Here is a 15,507-nt window from a genome sequence, read left to right as displayed (position 1 = left end):
CCCACAACCTTCACAGAGGCACGAATGAAGCACAAACCGTAAAGAAGCATTTTCAGTCTGAACTCTGAATTTCCCTGCCTTAAATCAGGCCCTTATTGTTACTAATACCTCCTTGTGTATGGCTGGGCCCTGCTGGAGCTGTGATACAAGGCTTTCAGCTGCAAATAACAAGGCCCAGCTGCTCCAACAGGGATAAGAGGGAAGCTGTTTTAGCCAAGAATCATGTCATTGTAGCTCTGTAATAAGAGGAAACGGGGCAGGGATTTTATTGTACAGCTTCCGAGTTCCAAAGCTAAAAGATTTCACCCACGTCATAGAGCCAGCCCCCTGGAGCCAGCCAGGCTAATTTCTAGCCTCGCATATTCTCTCCAAGAATGGGGATTAGGCAATCAATTCAAATCAAGCTCAGAAAATGAACTGGAAGTGAATGGTCTCAAATGCCAGGCCGAGAAGAAATCCACAAGAGCAAATTAGTTCACTCAATATCAGCCCTATGGGAAAAGGTACCTGGACTGCTCAGACTGGGAAGAGACTATGTGAAATGTTCTCTCTCTCTCTCGCTTGCTGGCAAGAGGGCAGAGGGTTGTTTGTGAGTGGGTCAAAAGGTGGACCCCAGGATGTGTTCCACAATTCAGGAGACACAAAGCTCCTGACAGTTCACCTTCTCCTACATAAACCACGTTTTCAGGACCTTATTTCCTTCTCTCTTTATGGAAGTCTCTCTCATGCTTTTCCATCTAGATTTGCTCCTCCGTTACCTAAATTACAAGGGATTGATTTGAATTAATTCAAAGTATGGATTTACTTTAAACTTGTTATGGTCTGTTGCAGAAAGCCCCACATCTCTGAAATACCTGTCTAAAAAGCAACCTACTTCTCTCCAGCATCAAGAAACAGCAGATGTTTCTGTAGAACATATAAAATCAATGTTTTGTGTTCCCTCTTCAGGGACAGCAGCAGGAGTTCATTACAACTATTATGTGTGGACAGAAAAAAACATGTTTTGATTAGTCAGAAAATGTTTTGAAGTTAGATGGCTGGAATCCCACCCCACATAGAAAGTGTCAAGTTTTTGGCAAATAATTGAAAACCAAAATATTTCCGTTCTGAAATGCCACTTCATTGTTGCGTGGGAGTTGTAGTTAATGAGCCTCATACTCCTATTCTCCTTTATAGGTTGGGCTCCCTGGTCAGACTACATTTCCCATGATGCACTATGGTCTCCCCTTTTGGCAGGCAGAGGTGGTGAATCATGGGAAATGAAGCCTGTCTGGGAAGGCTGGTGCATAGAGCAGAACGGAGACAAGAAGCAACCAACCTGCAACTCCCATTAGGTACCACAGTGGCATTTTTGTATCAAAATATTTTGGGTTTTGTCCAAAAAAACAAACAAACCCCAAAGTCAAATATTTCCACAGAAAGCAGACATGTTTTGAAAAAAAAAAATGCTGTTTAATCAAAAACCCAATTGTCTGTTGAAGAAGTTTTGATGAAAAACTTTTGATGGGCCCTAGTTTAAATATGCGTGTGATCTGAGGCACCATAATCCACAAGTGGTGTGCATCTGCTGTTACTAAAGACACAGTGGGACTTTTTCCAAGACGGGTGTGTGAGACCCAGTGGCCCATTGGTGCCAGCTGGCAAAGGGTTCACTACTCAGCATCAGCAACTCCCATCAGGCCTGACAAACTCACTACACCTAACCCATTGCTATCATAGTACAGATCTACAAAGGACGTCGTGTCAAGTATCAAATGAAAGCTGGTGACACACGGGTCATCAAAAGCATTGTGAGACGCATGTATGGTTGGTGTGTAAGGAATTGTGTGTTCCCACTAAAAATATGGTTTAAACTATGTAACTAGGCCGAGCTGACAAACAGGCTTTCTGCCAGATGAAATATGTCAATTCACCTATCTCTCTGTCACATGTAAAGTAAGCATTGTAAAATCAACACAATGGAAGCCCATTTACATGTGAAAGTCAACAGGAAGAACAAGTCAAGGGGGTGGGATGTGAAACAATCAGGAGGAGGGGAAGACACCTTGGAGCCAGCACCCCAGGAAGGGAACCACAGGGGTCATCCTGCCTTTTGGGGGGGAGGTGGAGGGAGGGGACACTGAGTTTGGAAATGTACGGAGACGCAAAAAGACATTTTGTCATTCTTAGGGTTAACATATTTGCACAATCAAAAAAGAGGACACAGGGGGAGGAGCCCCGCTCTAGCCCCGCCCCATCCACTCCCTCCCACTTCCCACCCCCTGACTGCCCCCCTCAGAACCCCCAACCCCCCCCCCGCTCCTTGTCCGCTAACTGCCCCCTAGGACCCTACCCCCTATCTAAGCCTCCCTGCTTCTTGTCCCCTGACTGCCCCCTCCTGAGAACCCCCCACCCTAACTGCCCCCCTCGGACCCTACCTGTCTCCTGACTGCCCCAACCCTTATCCACACCCCCGCCCCCAGACAGACCCCCGGGACTCCCATGCCCTATCCAACTGCTCCCTGCCCACTGACAGGACCCCCAGAACTCCTGACCCATCCAACCCCCTCTGCTCCCTGCCTGCCTCGACCCCTCTCCACACCCCTGCCCCCGACAGCCCCCCAGAACCCCTGACCCATCTAACCCCCCCTGCTCTCTGTCCCTGACTGTCCCAACCCCTCTCCACACCCCTGCCCCCCTGACAGCCCCCCCCAAACTCCCAACCCATCCAACCCCCCCGTCCGCTGACCAGGGCCGGCTTTAACAAGAGCCCAGGAATCGGGCTGCGCTCCGGCCGGAGTCGCATGGCTTGGGGCCGGGCCGGGCCGGGCCGGAGGTGCTCAGCCAGGGCCGGACCGGCCGCCCTGGGGCCCGAGCCAGGCCGGAGCCGCTAGGGTCGGGGCCGGCGCGTTTGGCCAGAACCGGAGCTGCTGGGGCCGGCGCCTCTCAGCCGGAACTGGGGCCGATGCCCCGGGGCCCGAGCCAGGCCGGGCCGGAGCCGCTGGGGCCGGGGCTGGCGCGCTCGGCTGGAACCGGGGCCACCGCCCTGGGGCCCGAGCTGGGCCAGAGCGCTCGGCTGGAACCGGAGCCGCTGGGGCTGGGACCGGGCCGGCGCGCTCGGCCAGAACTGGGGCCGGTGCCCTGGGGCCTGAGCCGGGCCGGAGCCGCTGGGGTCGGGGCCGGCGCGCTCGGCCGGAACCGGAGCTGCTGGGACCAGGGCCAGGGCGGCGCGCTTGGCCGGAACTGGGGCCGGTGCCCCGGGGCCCAACCCGGAGCCGCTCAGCTGGGGCCGGACTGGGCCGCGCCGCGCCTCGCCGGAGCCCTCCTCCTCGCGTCCCTCCCGCCCCAGCTTACCTGCTGCTGCCCGCCTGCCCCTGCTTCTTTTCAGACTTCCCGCAAAGATCTGATTCGCGGGAAGCAGGGGAGGGGGAGGAGCAGGGGGGCGGAGCGTTCAGGGGACGGGAGGAGGGGGAAGACAGCTGTGGGGCCGGGGGCGTGCTAAGGCTGCAGGGGATGGGGGGAGCCGAGAAGGGGCTTTGGCTGCCGAGCGGCGCCGCTTTTCGATCTATAAATAGCCGACCGGGGGGAAATCCCGGACATTTTTAAATTTTTAGAAATCCCCCCGGGACGGCTATTTATAGATCGAAAAGCCGGACATGTCCCGGGAAATCCGGACATATGGTAGCCCTAGTCATTCTTCACTGAGGCAGCACAAAGGACAGCGCTGTTTGCATTCTTCAAAGCAGGATCCTAGTCAGGGATGCTAGTGCTTTAGCTGAGACAAGGATTTTAGCCTGTTAAAGTTAAGCTCAGACTGTAAGAAGCATGTTATACCCTTTGTTTTCTTTGTAACCTGTTCTTACCCTTGCTCACTGTCTCTTAAACACACATACTTAGTAACAACGGACAAGATGTGTTTTCACAAACAATCAATAGATTGCAGTGCTGTGGCGTTACACTGGGGCTGCTGAATCAAACAAGCTTGTGGGTGTGTTGTCTCTTTAGGGACAGCTTCCCTGGGAATTCCTGTGAATGTCCAGTGATAGGGGCTGGATGCTTCAGGAGGCTGCTTCGAAGGAGTTTGGCGACTGGGGTACACCCGGCAAGGCAGAGCAGGGGCTGGCAAAGCCCTCAGAAGAGAGCTTGAGCGGCTGAAAGGCTGGAGACATTCGGGAGCTGACATCCATATTGGCAATATGTCCCAACTTTGTATCGCCTGCAGATTTTATTAGCACACTCCCACTTTTTGTGCCAGGGTCATGAATGAAAATGAGAATTAAAATCAGTCCCTAGACCAATCCTTGAGGATCTCCACTAGTAACCTCCCTCTAGCTTGGCAGTTCACATTTCAGTGTGACCCACTATCATCTCCCCTTCAACCAATTCCTTATCCACCTTTCAATTCTCATATTAATCCCCATCTTCTCCAATTAAATAATTTCCCACGTGGAACTGTGTCAAATGCTTTACTGAAATCCAGGGAGATTAGATTTACTGCATTTTCTTTGTCTAAAAAATCAGTTATCCTCTCAAAGAAAGATCAACCTTTTGTAAAACCATGTTGTATTTTATCCCAATTACCGTGAACCTCTATGTCCTTAACTACTCTCTCTTTTAACATTTGTTCCAAGACCTTGCATACAACTGAGGTCAAGCTAACAAGCCTGTAGTTTCCTAGATCACTTTTTCCCCTTAAAAATAGGAACTATATTAGCAATTTTCCAGTCATAGGGTATGACTCCAGGAGAGTACAGATTCATTCAAAATCCTTGTTATTGGCGTTGCAATTTCACATGCCCATTCCTTTAATAGTCTTGGATGGAGATTTTCTGGAGTCCCTGATTTGGTCCCATTAAACTGCTTGAGTTTGGCTTCCACCTCAAATGTAATAATTTCTATTTCTATATCCTTGTTCCCATTAGCCACTGTCCACGCACCTCATTATCCTTATTAAAAACTGAGACAAAATATTTGGTTAGGTGTTAGGCCATGCCTAGATTATCTTTAATCTCGATCCTTGGGGCTTAATGGTCCCACTTCCTCTTTCCTTATTTTCTTTTTTACTATTGAATTCCCTTTGCAAGGTACAACTCCGCTTGGCTTTTGGCAGTTTTCACTTTTTCCCTACGCAGTCTGACCTCCCAGAGGTAGCTTCCTTGCTGATCCAACCCATCGTCTATTCCTTGTAGGCGTTCTGCTTTCCCTTAATCACCTATCTTTGATGCCTGTTCGTCCAGTTTGGTCTGCAATCCTTCCCTATGATCTTTTTCCCCCTTGCTTGGGATGCAGGCTTCAGATACTTTAAGTTAAAGTTGCAGAAACTAATTCCAAGCCTCCTCCACATTCAGATCCTTGAGTTCATCAGTCCAATCCACTTCCCTAACGAATTCCCCTAATTTTGTAAAGTCTTCTGTTCTCACTTGCAAACTTCTGAGAGTCGTCCTCTGTTCTCCTGGGGCTCTGAACTCTGCTATCTCCATTGACTCTTCCCTTTGTCTTGCAGAACTAGCCACTCTTCCCTTCTGTTACTGCCTGCCTCTCTCCTTCATTTTCCAACTCAGCGAACCTGCCCCTCAGTCCTGGGCACTGCGAGAAAGTGTCGCAGGGGGTGTTAACCCAAATGCTAAATGCTGGCCAGTTTTCACCAGAACAGCTCCACCTCCAGCCTAAGTATTTCCATCCTTCCTGTTTCCATTCCCTGCCCCAATGGGGCTACTTGTGTTAGCACAGTTATGTGCCGTGTACGCGTTTGCTTCACTAGAGCACAAGTTACTACACCAGGACCCGAACTAAAGCCCTCTCAAGTCTGTGGAAGTCTTCACAGGCTGTAATTGCCTTTGGAGAAGGCCCCGATACACATTCTCAATTTGCATACAGAGATTTGGTTCTTGTGCAAATCTCCCACGCTTTGATACTAATCTATCAGACTTCAAGTAATGGAAGCGATAATGTGAAAGACATTTAACATGCGGCTGGCCATGGCACTAAAGCATATGCTGCTCTCCTGGCTGGAGAAGTGACATACATGATCCTTCCCATTCCTAATTTGTAAGATCACTTGTTTAGGGTCTACCAGGATTGCGATGTGTTTGTGGTGAAGGTGGTAGGTGTTAGAACTAGCTGTTGCCTTAAAAAACAACTAAAATCTCTTTCCCTATAAGCAGATGGGTGGAACTGGAAGGGAGGATGAGGACACTGCAGGGTGCCATGGCAAAGCATTTCATCGGGGAAGCATCATTATATAATGAATGTAATCTCCCACCTAGTGTCTCACTCACTAGTGCAGCCAATCAGCTTGCAGTAGCCCTCCTCTGAGTGTTTAATGCTACGGTTCAGTTCAGTTCATGTGCCCTTTCCACATCTTTATGGCTAATAAACAAACGTTTTCAAGCCTGTGGCCTAGACAACATGCGTGTCACCACCCCCGTGTGTGCGGAGACCTCTTGTTCCTGCCAGAAATTGTGAACTGCAAAGAGCTGAGGGCTACCTGTCAGACAGTCACCTCTCCTGTGTGCTGCTGTAGGGATAAGCATCTGTTCCACATGGTGTCTGTAGCGCTACAATCATCTTGACCATTTAGCGTCAAGTCAGCTTTGGGTGGAACAGTTAGGATCTAAAACTGGTCACGGGTACCATGGCAAACTCATTTCATTTGAGAAAAACAGTTACGGTTGCTAAGGGAGAACAGTGTGCTTACCTGTCAGAGCAGGGACAGAACCAGGCACCTGAGAGCAAGGACATGAATAGTTAAGCGCATCAGAAATCTTATACTACCCGTATACTAAACCAAGACCTGATCCTTCACTCCAGTATCGCTCCACTAGAGCTCACTGTCTGATAGTCTGAATTGGTTTGGGGGGGAGGTTGGGTGAATTTCATTTCCTACATCCTTTCTGAAGGGCAATTAATTTTTCGACATTCTGAACTCTTTTGCATTCATAGAGCACAGGGCCACTTGACAAATCTATGCTGATAAAGGGGTATAAATCTTTGTGTGTCAGTCTCCAGCTATCGGAGGCTAGAAAGGAACTGTCTCTTTGAGCAGATTACTTCCTCGCTACCTACTGCAGAGTTTCTTGCACACTCCTCTGAAGCAGGTGGCACTGGCTGTTGTCAGCGGCAGGACACTGGGCTAGACGGATCACACACTGATCCAGTCTGGCAATTCCTGTGTTCCTCCATTGCTAACTGGGTGACCCCTTGGCACGTTCAGCATGTTCACAGGTGTACTTGGAAATGCTGACAGGTAGCAGCACATTTTTAAAGGGGTCTCCATCGAGCCTCTAACTTTGCAGGGAGAGTCAGATGCCTCCAGAACTGACAGCACTTGGATGTCTAATGACTTGATCTGAGGGTACAATCAAGGAGACATCTAAGTGCTTTCATTTGCACCCACGCTTTAAGTGCAGGCGCAAAGCAGGAGGCTGGTTAACAACGTGGCCTGTAGGCTCTGCCGACTGACTCCCCAGGCGGGTGGCCTTAGCAGCGTGGGAGGGTTTCATTACCAGCCTGTACAGCACCTTGCTGTTCTGTATGCACCGCACCGCATAGGTCAGCTCCCTGAAGACGCTCCCTTCCAGCTTGGCTCGCCCTTGCGAGCAGACAAAGACCCCACCTTTCCCGTCCCTGAACAGGCACTTCCGAATGAGGCATCCTTGCAGAGAGCTGGCGAGAGACTGGGCCTCCTTGTCCCTCTGCAGCTCCTGCTGCAGAGTTTTAAGCTCTAGGTCCCTCTGCAGGGCGGTGAGCCCATTGGTTTGTGGCCTGCTGTGGATCACGTGGGCCAGCAGGTGGCTCAGACCGTGGGCCCGATAGGACACTTTGTACATCGACCGGTCGTCTTCCTCATTCTCGCTGCTCGTGCTCAGCTCGCTGTCACTAGAGTCTGTCTCCAGGGCCATGGCTTCCCCCTCCTTTGCTGTATAAAGTCTGCCATTGACTTCAGCCTCTTTCTCACCTGCTTTTTCAAGCACCAGCTGAGTCTTGGAAGCAGGAAGTAAATTACTTTGGTCCCCACCCACCACGATCTTGCAGGTCCTTACGTTCCTCGCTGGGGGGCCACCCCAGCCGCCCCACTTCGAGACATTGCAAAGCGTGGGGTCTGATGCCTGTAACACGCAGTGGGACTTGGCCAGCGTGGTTAGGTGTTTGCAGGCCCAGTTCCTCTCAGAGGATGGGATACCCTCGATGGTGACAGAGGCGTTTTCGCTGCCAGTGAACTCACAGTTTTCCAGGACCCCGAGGGCCACGCTGTGGAAATGGATGCTGGACTGATTGAAGGTGCAAAACTTCACCTGGCATGTCCCCGGGGCGTGGATCTGCAGCTGCCCGTTCTCAAAGTTGCAGTTGTCGAACTGGACGTGGCCGGAGGTCGTCTGGAGAAAAACGATCATGAGACAAAATAAATACAAAAATAATTCACATTCCTGGCAATACCATTATGTCCCATTCCACTTCTCAAAGCAACCCCCTCACCTCCCTCCCCCCCCCACACGTCTAGTGGCACATGGAATTGGCTTCTGCACCAAGAGTCCATGCAGTTAACTGCCCCAACCTCAATCAGTTACCTTTATGATGCTAGATACCATGGCAGGCTCCAGCTGCCATGTCCCAGCAACTAGGTGGCTCAACATGACCTGCTGGGGCCACTGAACTGAGCAACATCCATCTACTATGAGTTGGACCCTACCCTTGGCAGCTTTGGTTGTTGTCAGCCTGTATATGCAAGTTGTTGGGCTCCGTACAGGCGTAAGCGGGTGAAATGTAATAGCCAGTGATACACAGGAGGTCGGACTAGACGTCCTAATGGCCTCTTCTTGCCTTAATAGTTATGAATGTACCAGGAGCATATACAGCATCTGCTCTACATACTATCACGCATCTGTTGTATGCCAGGTCCCGAGCATTCTGCAAGAAAGTTAAATGTTTCTCTCACACATCTATGGGTCAGCGTTAGGCAGGGGGATTTGCCTTAGCACTGGAAACTTCATTCACTCTTCACTGTTGTCCACGTGAACGTGGCCCTGGATGGCTGACGCCTCAGCTGTCCCTTCCATGCCTTGGGAGGCTTTGTGACACAAACCAGCATAGCCTGTGTGCAGAAAGCCTTGGAGAGAAGCCTCAGTAATCTTTATACACCTTGTGGTGAGAAAAGACAGGGCTCTCCTACACGAGGTGCTACAAAGCTCTCTGCTTCTCCCCACAAGTACGACACAGGCAGCGACAGCGTCCCCACCTTGCCCTGACAACATATCTGAGCCATGACCCAGAGGGGTCTGGTACAGTGGTCCCCAAACTGTGGGGGAGATTTCGATAAGAAGATACAATCAGGGACTGGGGACAGGAGCTCCCAGGCCACAGGAATCATTTTGCACAACTCTCCAATTTTTACACCTGACCTTTTCTTCGTCGGCCACACAGGGTAAAGGAGCAGACTTTCAAATCAAAGCGCTAAGATAAACAAATGGAGAACACTGCAGTATTTTAGTGAGGGATCAGCTAGGTCACACATCTAACACCTACATCTTTCCCCCTCCCCTTTTTTTAAAGCTACTTAAAAGGGACACTGTCAAGCCTAAACAAATTATTTTGTAAAAGCTTTTGCAAAATCTAAGCTCAATTTCATGGCTCCATCTTCTTTTTAAAATAAAAACACCAATGGGAAATGGGCTTGTTTGGAAGGAAACATTCTCCATTCACTGTCTGCAACCCAAATGCTGAAGCGTTGAGCTGATTATGACCCAGAAAGCAAAACTGACGATCAACGAAAGGGAAAGGTTTCTACTTTCATTGTGGAGACTGAAGGAAATTTGTACAAAGTCACTAAACAGCACGCAACAGTGAAGAGTAAATTAATCCGTGTTTCAATAATCTACACAAACACACAGCAGGAAATCTATTGTTTTTTAAATAAAATTTTTTTTTACCCTGACAGTTTTTCCTTTTAACACTTGTATAGCACTTTTCCTCTGAGCATTTTAAAAGCAATTAGGTTAAATGAGGTAGATAATTAAATTATTTTAAAAAGCAGAGTTCCACAACTCCTGTAAGGTAGGTTTCCATTTTACGGACAGGTAAACTGAGGCAAAGAGAGACAAGAGGTCAGATTTTCAAACCTTTACTCCCATGGCTGCGCCTCAAGCAGCCTGACTGGCTTCATGGAGTACAAATGTCTGGACCAGGCCCAAGGTAACGTGGGCAAGGTCAAACAGTGAGTCAGCTACCGTGCCAAAAACAGAACCAAGGATTCCTGACTTCTCTAAGCCCTAGAGAACACTACTAAAAAAGAGCATGAACGATATCATGTGTGTGCATCCTCCAGGAAGGCATGTCATAGGGACCTGTCTGACCTGCAACTCACAGGCCACAAATACCACCAAGCACCCGCACACTAAACCTAACAACTAGAATTAGACCGAAGTATTACAGCCCTCAGGAGACAAAACTGAGACTAAACTAAGCCCTCAGGAGACTAAACTACTGTGAGCCACAGGCAGAGAAGAGGGGAGACCAAGGTGTACCAGTGCTCAAAGCCCTGCAATGGCAGGGAACTGATTTAGTGAGATACACCCAGATGCCCCACACTCCATGCTGCAGAGGAAGGCAAACACCCTTCCAGGTCCCTGCCAACCTGACCCGGGGGGAAATTCCTTCCCCACCCCACATACGGCGACCAGTTAGACCCTGAGCACGTGAGCAAGAACCAGCCGGCCAAAGAAGAGAATGCTCAGTGCAGCCTCAGAGCATCGCCCGCCCATGTCCCATCTCCAGCCAGGGCCATCTCGGACGCCCTAACGAGGATACCGTGAGAGTTTCAGACCCACCTTGTACACAACGGGGGTGAACCAGGCTGGCATAAAGACCACATTGCACAGGCGAGTGGTTGGGCAGTGCTGATCAATGCTGACCAGCAAGGCTACATCTCCTAGCTTCCCCTGCCCCACGATCTCCACCGGCACCTTGAGGATGATCTCGCTCTGTTCTTCGTACACCCCCGGCAGCAGCACGATCCGGTCGTAGACGCCGGCCGAGGCCAAGGCGGCCCGGAGGGTATCAAACTCACAGCCCTGCCCAACGCGGAGGACATGGCGGTCCTTCTTCCTTCGGAACAAGTAGAAGCAGTTGGAGGACTCGAAGTCCTGGGTGTTTTTGGTCCAGGTTTTTGAGGCGACGTAGTGCTGTTTGAAGGCTTCCCGCCAGGACTGGGGCTCCACATCAGGCTGGTTGGGCCAGTTCGGGTGTCTGCATTCGATGCACCCTAGGCACAGCTGGCGCCAGCGGGTGTTATCCAGACTGAGGATCAGCTCGTACCAAGCTCTGCAAACCAGACTGCAGCGGCCAAGGTCGGGCAGACGCAGGTAGGATAAAATCAGGCGCCACAACTCCACCGGGAGACCGCTGATCTCCATAGTCACCTAGCAACCGTGGGACACAAAGACAGGCGTTAGACAATCAACTGCAGGCATTGATTAGATCGGTGACCGTTCCTTCCTGTGGCCTCAGTCTCACTCCATTCCCCGTAGATGGCCAATGGGTTTGTTCTGTACTGACTGGCTCCACCCCACCCCAGGGGCTGGCTTGCTGCCTTTGCCCTTCTCCGGGCCCCTGCTGACCCAGGGAGAGAGGGGCCAGGACTGGAAAGTGAACCCAACCTGCCTGGATGGCTGTGCAGAGCACCAACAACTGGCTCCCTGCAGAATCCGAATCAAAGCTTCAATGCACATCAGGGGCCTCCTTCCGCACTGCCCTGCGCCTCGTATGGGCAACTACATCAGTGCCAAGGCAGAGCCCGGTGCCACCCGCCCAAAACGATGGCCTTTCACAGCCACTGTGCACCGATGTAAAGAACAATACCTAGCAGCCGATGGGCCCCTGGAGCGTGTGACCTGGAGACCAAGGAGCCAATCAGATACGCCTGTTCTCTGGGCCAGATTCCGTGTTGCCCTATGGCCATCTACACCAGTACACGGGGACAGGCCTAACAACCCAAACAGGACTGGCGCAGGGTGTCTCCAGCAGATGGGTGTTTGGGGAGACAGATCGGGGGCTGCTGCGAATCCCCTACAGGCTGTGAGCAGGAGGAGGCACAAATTAGGACAGGTTGTACCAGAGGCTGAACCTGACCCTGTGATTAATTTGCCCTTATAGGTCTAAAGGAGGATCAGGGCAGCCACAGGTTGCATCCTCCTGATCCCCATGTGCTACCCATGCCGCTGGCTGTTCAACTAGCCAAAGGACGAGATTGAATTTTTTAAGTTGACTGGGTGTTTACGACTGTGGGGCTTTGAAGACTGCTGCTCTAGGGCATAGTCTGGGGCAGGGGCGGGCAAACCTTTTGGCCCCAGGGCCACATCAGGGTTTCAAAACTGTATGGAGGGCCAGGTAGGGAAGGCTGTGCCTCCCCAAACAGCCTGACCCCCTCCCACTTCCCACCCCCAACTGTCCCCCTCAGAACCTCCGACCCACCCAACCCCCCCCACTCCTTGTCCCCTGACCACCCCCTCCCAGCACCACCCGCCCCAACTGCCCCCCCCAGATCCCACCCCCATCCAACCCCCCCTGCTCCCTGACTGCCCCGACCCCTATCCACACCCCCACCCCCTGACAGGCCCCCCGGGACCCCACCCCCTATCCAATCCCCCCTGTTCCCCGTCCCCTGACCACCACCCCCAGAACCTCCACCCTATGCAACTGCCCCCTGCTCCCTGTCCCCTGACTGCCCCCCAGGACTCCTCACCCCCTTACCATGCTGGAGCCAGCCATGCTGCCACGCTGCCCAACAGGAATGGCAGGCCAGAGCGCCGGCAGCGCAGTGAGGCTGCGGGGGAGGGGTGGCTGGGAGCTCAGGGGCCGGGCAGGATGTAGTTTGCCCACCTCTGGTCTGGGCCCTCAGCTGTCACGCTTGGGAAGACAGTAGAACTTCCCGGACAGAATATAGCTGCCTCTTCGTGAGCAGCAAGATCCTTACAGAGCTGGACATTTAACCCTCCCAAGATTTAAAAAATAAATCTCTGCTACTCCGAGACCTATAGGGGTTCTGGAAGCATGGAACACGCTTCCGTTATCCCTCTTTAGCAAGCAGACAGTCATTACTGGCTGGTTAAAGGCTCTGCTAGGCAGCCCTGTGGCTTTACGGCTCTTGAGATGTTGTGTGAGATGCGTGACTCTGTCCTGTTACATCCAGGCTGCTTTTAGAATCTCAGCACAAACAGGACTGAATTTTAGCCTTGTAGCCTGTAACACTCATTAAATTCTTCAGATGCACCTCGGTCACTCTAGGATGCCCAGGGTGGTAAGCATTGCTTTTCATATCCTGCAGCTTCAGGACTCCCAGGAAAAGGGGGTGGGGGATAAAAAGGGCTATCTGGCTCTATCGATCCTGCCAGCACAATAATCCCCTGTGCCGTAAAACAAATCAAACCGAGGAAGAGGTAGCACTGCATATCAGGCTCAGAAATGAAAGGCGTTTGGGTTTGGGGAAGCAGGAAAATCTCTGTCTGGAAGGCGCTGTCCACAGAAGGTCACAGCTGACAACTGAAGGAAGGAGTGAAATCCAGGGCTTGTCGAGAGTGTATTTATCAGGAGGACTCTGAATCGTTGGCGTGAAGTGCAGCTGCACTCTGCAAAGTGACGATGTAAAATGACACCGTCTGGCTGAACGGATCTTCTGGTGTGCACCGAGAGTCAGACGTGCTGGCTCCTGTGACAAAAATAAGCTTTTGCTGCTTTTCGAGGCCTGAAGGTCCTAACGCAGCTATGGGTCTGTGAGCCGGATTCTAGTCCGGCTTGTGCATCATCCACAAAACGGGTCACTCGGTTCTAATCAGGTGCAGACGCAGTGGGGCTGCGCTGGTACCAGTAAGGAAGTGGTTCTCAACCTGTTTACCACTGTGGGCCGCATTTGCAGCTCTCTATGTGTTATGTGGGCCACATCCAAACAATACATATACTACCTGTATGGCCCTGAGGAGTCACATGGGCCACAGCTGTGTGCTGATTGGGCTGCAAGTGGCCCGTGGGCCGCAGTTGAGAACCACTGCAGTAAGGGTTCACTTTCAAGACAAGAGTGGGTAACAGGCCTGACCAAGCGTAGCATCTGGCCTTTCTCAAGTGCCTTTATTACTAGAGATGAAGTGCAAAGAGAAAAGGACCCAGTCAGACCTCAGAATATAAGATGTTTGCAAGGCTAGCATCACGGACACAAAATAAACAGGGACCCTCACAAACAAACCACAATCACGTGGCACAGCAGAACTGTGCACTAAGGTGAACTTGCCAAGGAGTATGCCAAAGGTAGGCTTCCCAACAGGCAACTGTATTAAATGAGGAACTATGGTTTATGAGACTGATGTTCCCTTTTTGGCGCCTGATCCCCTAGCCGCTCAAACGACAGCCTCAGGCCTTGCCTTTGGGGAACCCATCATGACCTTTTGGATTTACTTGGAATCTACCCAAGCCATGACAGTCATAGCCACTTTCCTGATTCTGTACAGCGGATACCCCTATGCCAGACCCAGGAGAAGTGGGGCCAGCGATGGCTGATGAAGTTCTGGAGCTTTCGTGTCTGCTTCTCATTCTTCAATTGGGACACAGGGCTAACGAGGAGGGCTTGGAGATTCTCCACAGGCTGATTTCATCAGCTCAGTATTTTTTTCGGGGAGGGGCCGGGGGGGGGGGGGGGGGGAGTTAGTCCTTCAAACAATTTAAAACTGTGCTTCTTCATATTTCACAAAATGAGTCATTCTTTCATTGGTTTGGAGTCCATGATCTGAGACAGGGAAATCCAGCTTCTGAACTGAAACAGACTTTAATTAACATAACAAGCCTGTAAAAGAGGCACTTCTAAATGTGATGGAACATTTGTAGCCAGATCAAAAGATGAGAGATTAGCCATGAAGAACCCTGGGGAACGTGATTTAGGATGCATTCTCCGCTGAGCTATGCGCACAGGTTCTCTGTTATAATAAAGAGGCAGCTGTGTGAAGCTAACCCAGAGGATTACATTTCTTCCATAATGATGTGCCCAGGATATCTTGCACCATCCCATATTCACCTTTCCAGTGATTTCACTGGGGTTTGGATCATGCCCAGAACACATACAGAAGTTTCTCTTTATGGCCCACAAATGTCACAAAGAAACTGGGACAGTAGTTAACTGTTGCAAACTTAGATCAGCATTCAAGGTTAGTGGGGCCAGACATTATGTCAAATCTGTCTCCACAAGAGATTTAAGATAATTTCTCTCCATTTTAGCTCATTGTTATATTTGTTAAATATTGTTCTCCTTCTCCCCTGCATTCCTCCAATGGGAGGGCTGGGTGCAAAAGAAACATAAGACCTAGCTGACTGGCTCAAATCTTAATTCCACTCAAATCAGTGGCAAAACTCCCATTGATTTCAACAGGGCCAGGATTTCACCCTGAATTCCTACCACAAATTGCAAGCTACAATACATCTCTCTCCTACTGGAGTTGAATTAATGATGTATAATACAGAAATATCTAGAAACCCCAGCTGAGATCAAGCCCC

The 15,507-nt window shown here is 50.9% G+C and overlaps 1 protein-coding gene across 4 annotated transcripts in view; it reads right to left on the bottom strand.

Annotated features, from left to right (window-relative positions):
• Positions 1-15,507, bottom strand: part of FBXO10 (F-box protein 10) — a 63,266-nt gene that overhangs the window by 38,607 nt on the left and 9,152 nt on the right. For 2 of the 4 annotated variants that reach the window (XM_024100186.3, XM_042850415.2), the window contains exons 2-3: positions 10,803-11,393; positions 7,485-8,354 (exon numbers count right to left, since the gene is read on the bottom strand). In XM_024100186.3, the coding sequence (XP_023955954.3) occupies positions 7,485-8,354; positions 10,803-11,393 (1,461 nt within the window). The remainder of the gene's footprint in view (positions 1-7,484; positions 8,355-10,802; positions 11,394-15,507) is intronic. The other 2 variants (XM_065549767.1, XM_005309194.4) reach the window with 1 other exon arrangement.

Source organism: Chrysemys picta, chromosome 6 (genome assembly GCF_011386835.1).
Source record: "Chrysemys picta bellii isolate R12L10 chromosome 6, ASM1138683v2, whole genome shotgun sequence".
Classification (NCBI taxonomy): Eukaryota; Metazoa; Chordata; order Testudines; family Emydidae; genus Chrysemys; species Chrysemys picta.
The sequence above is the reverse complement of the archived record's forward strand: the minus strand, read 5'-3'. Positions and strand labels throughout refer to the sequence as shown.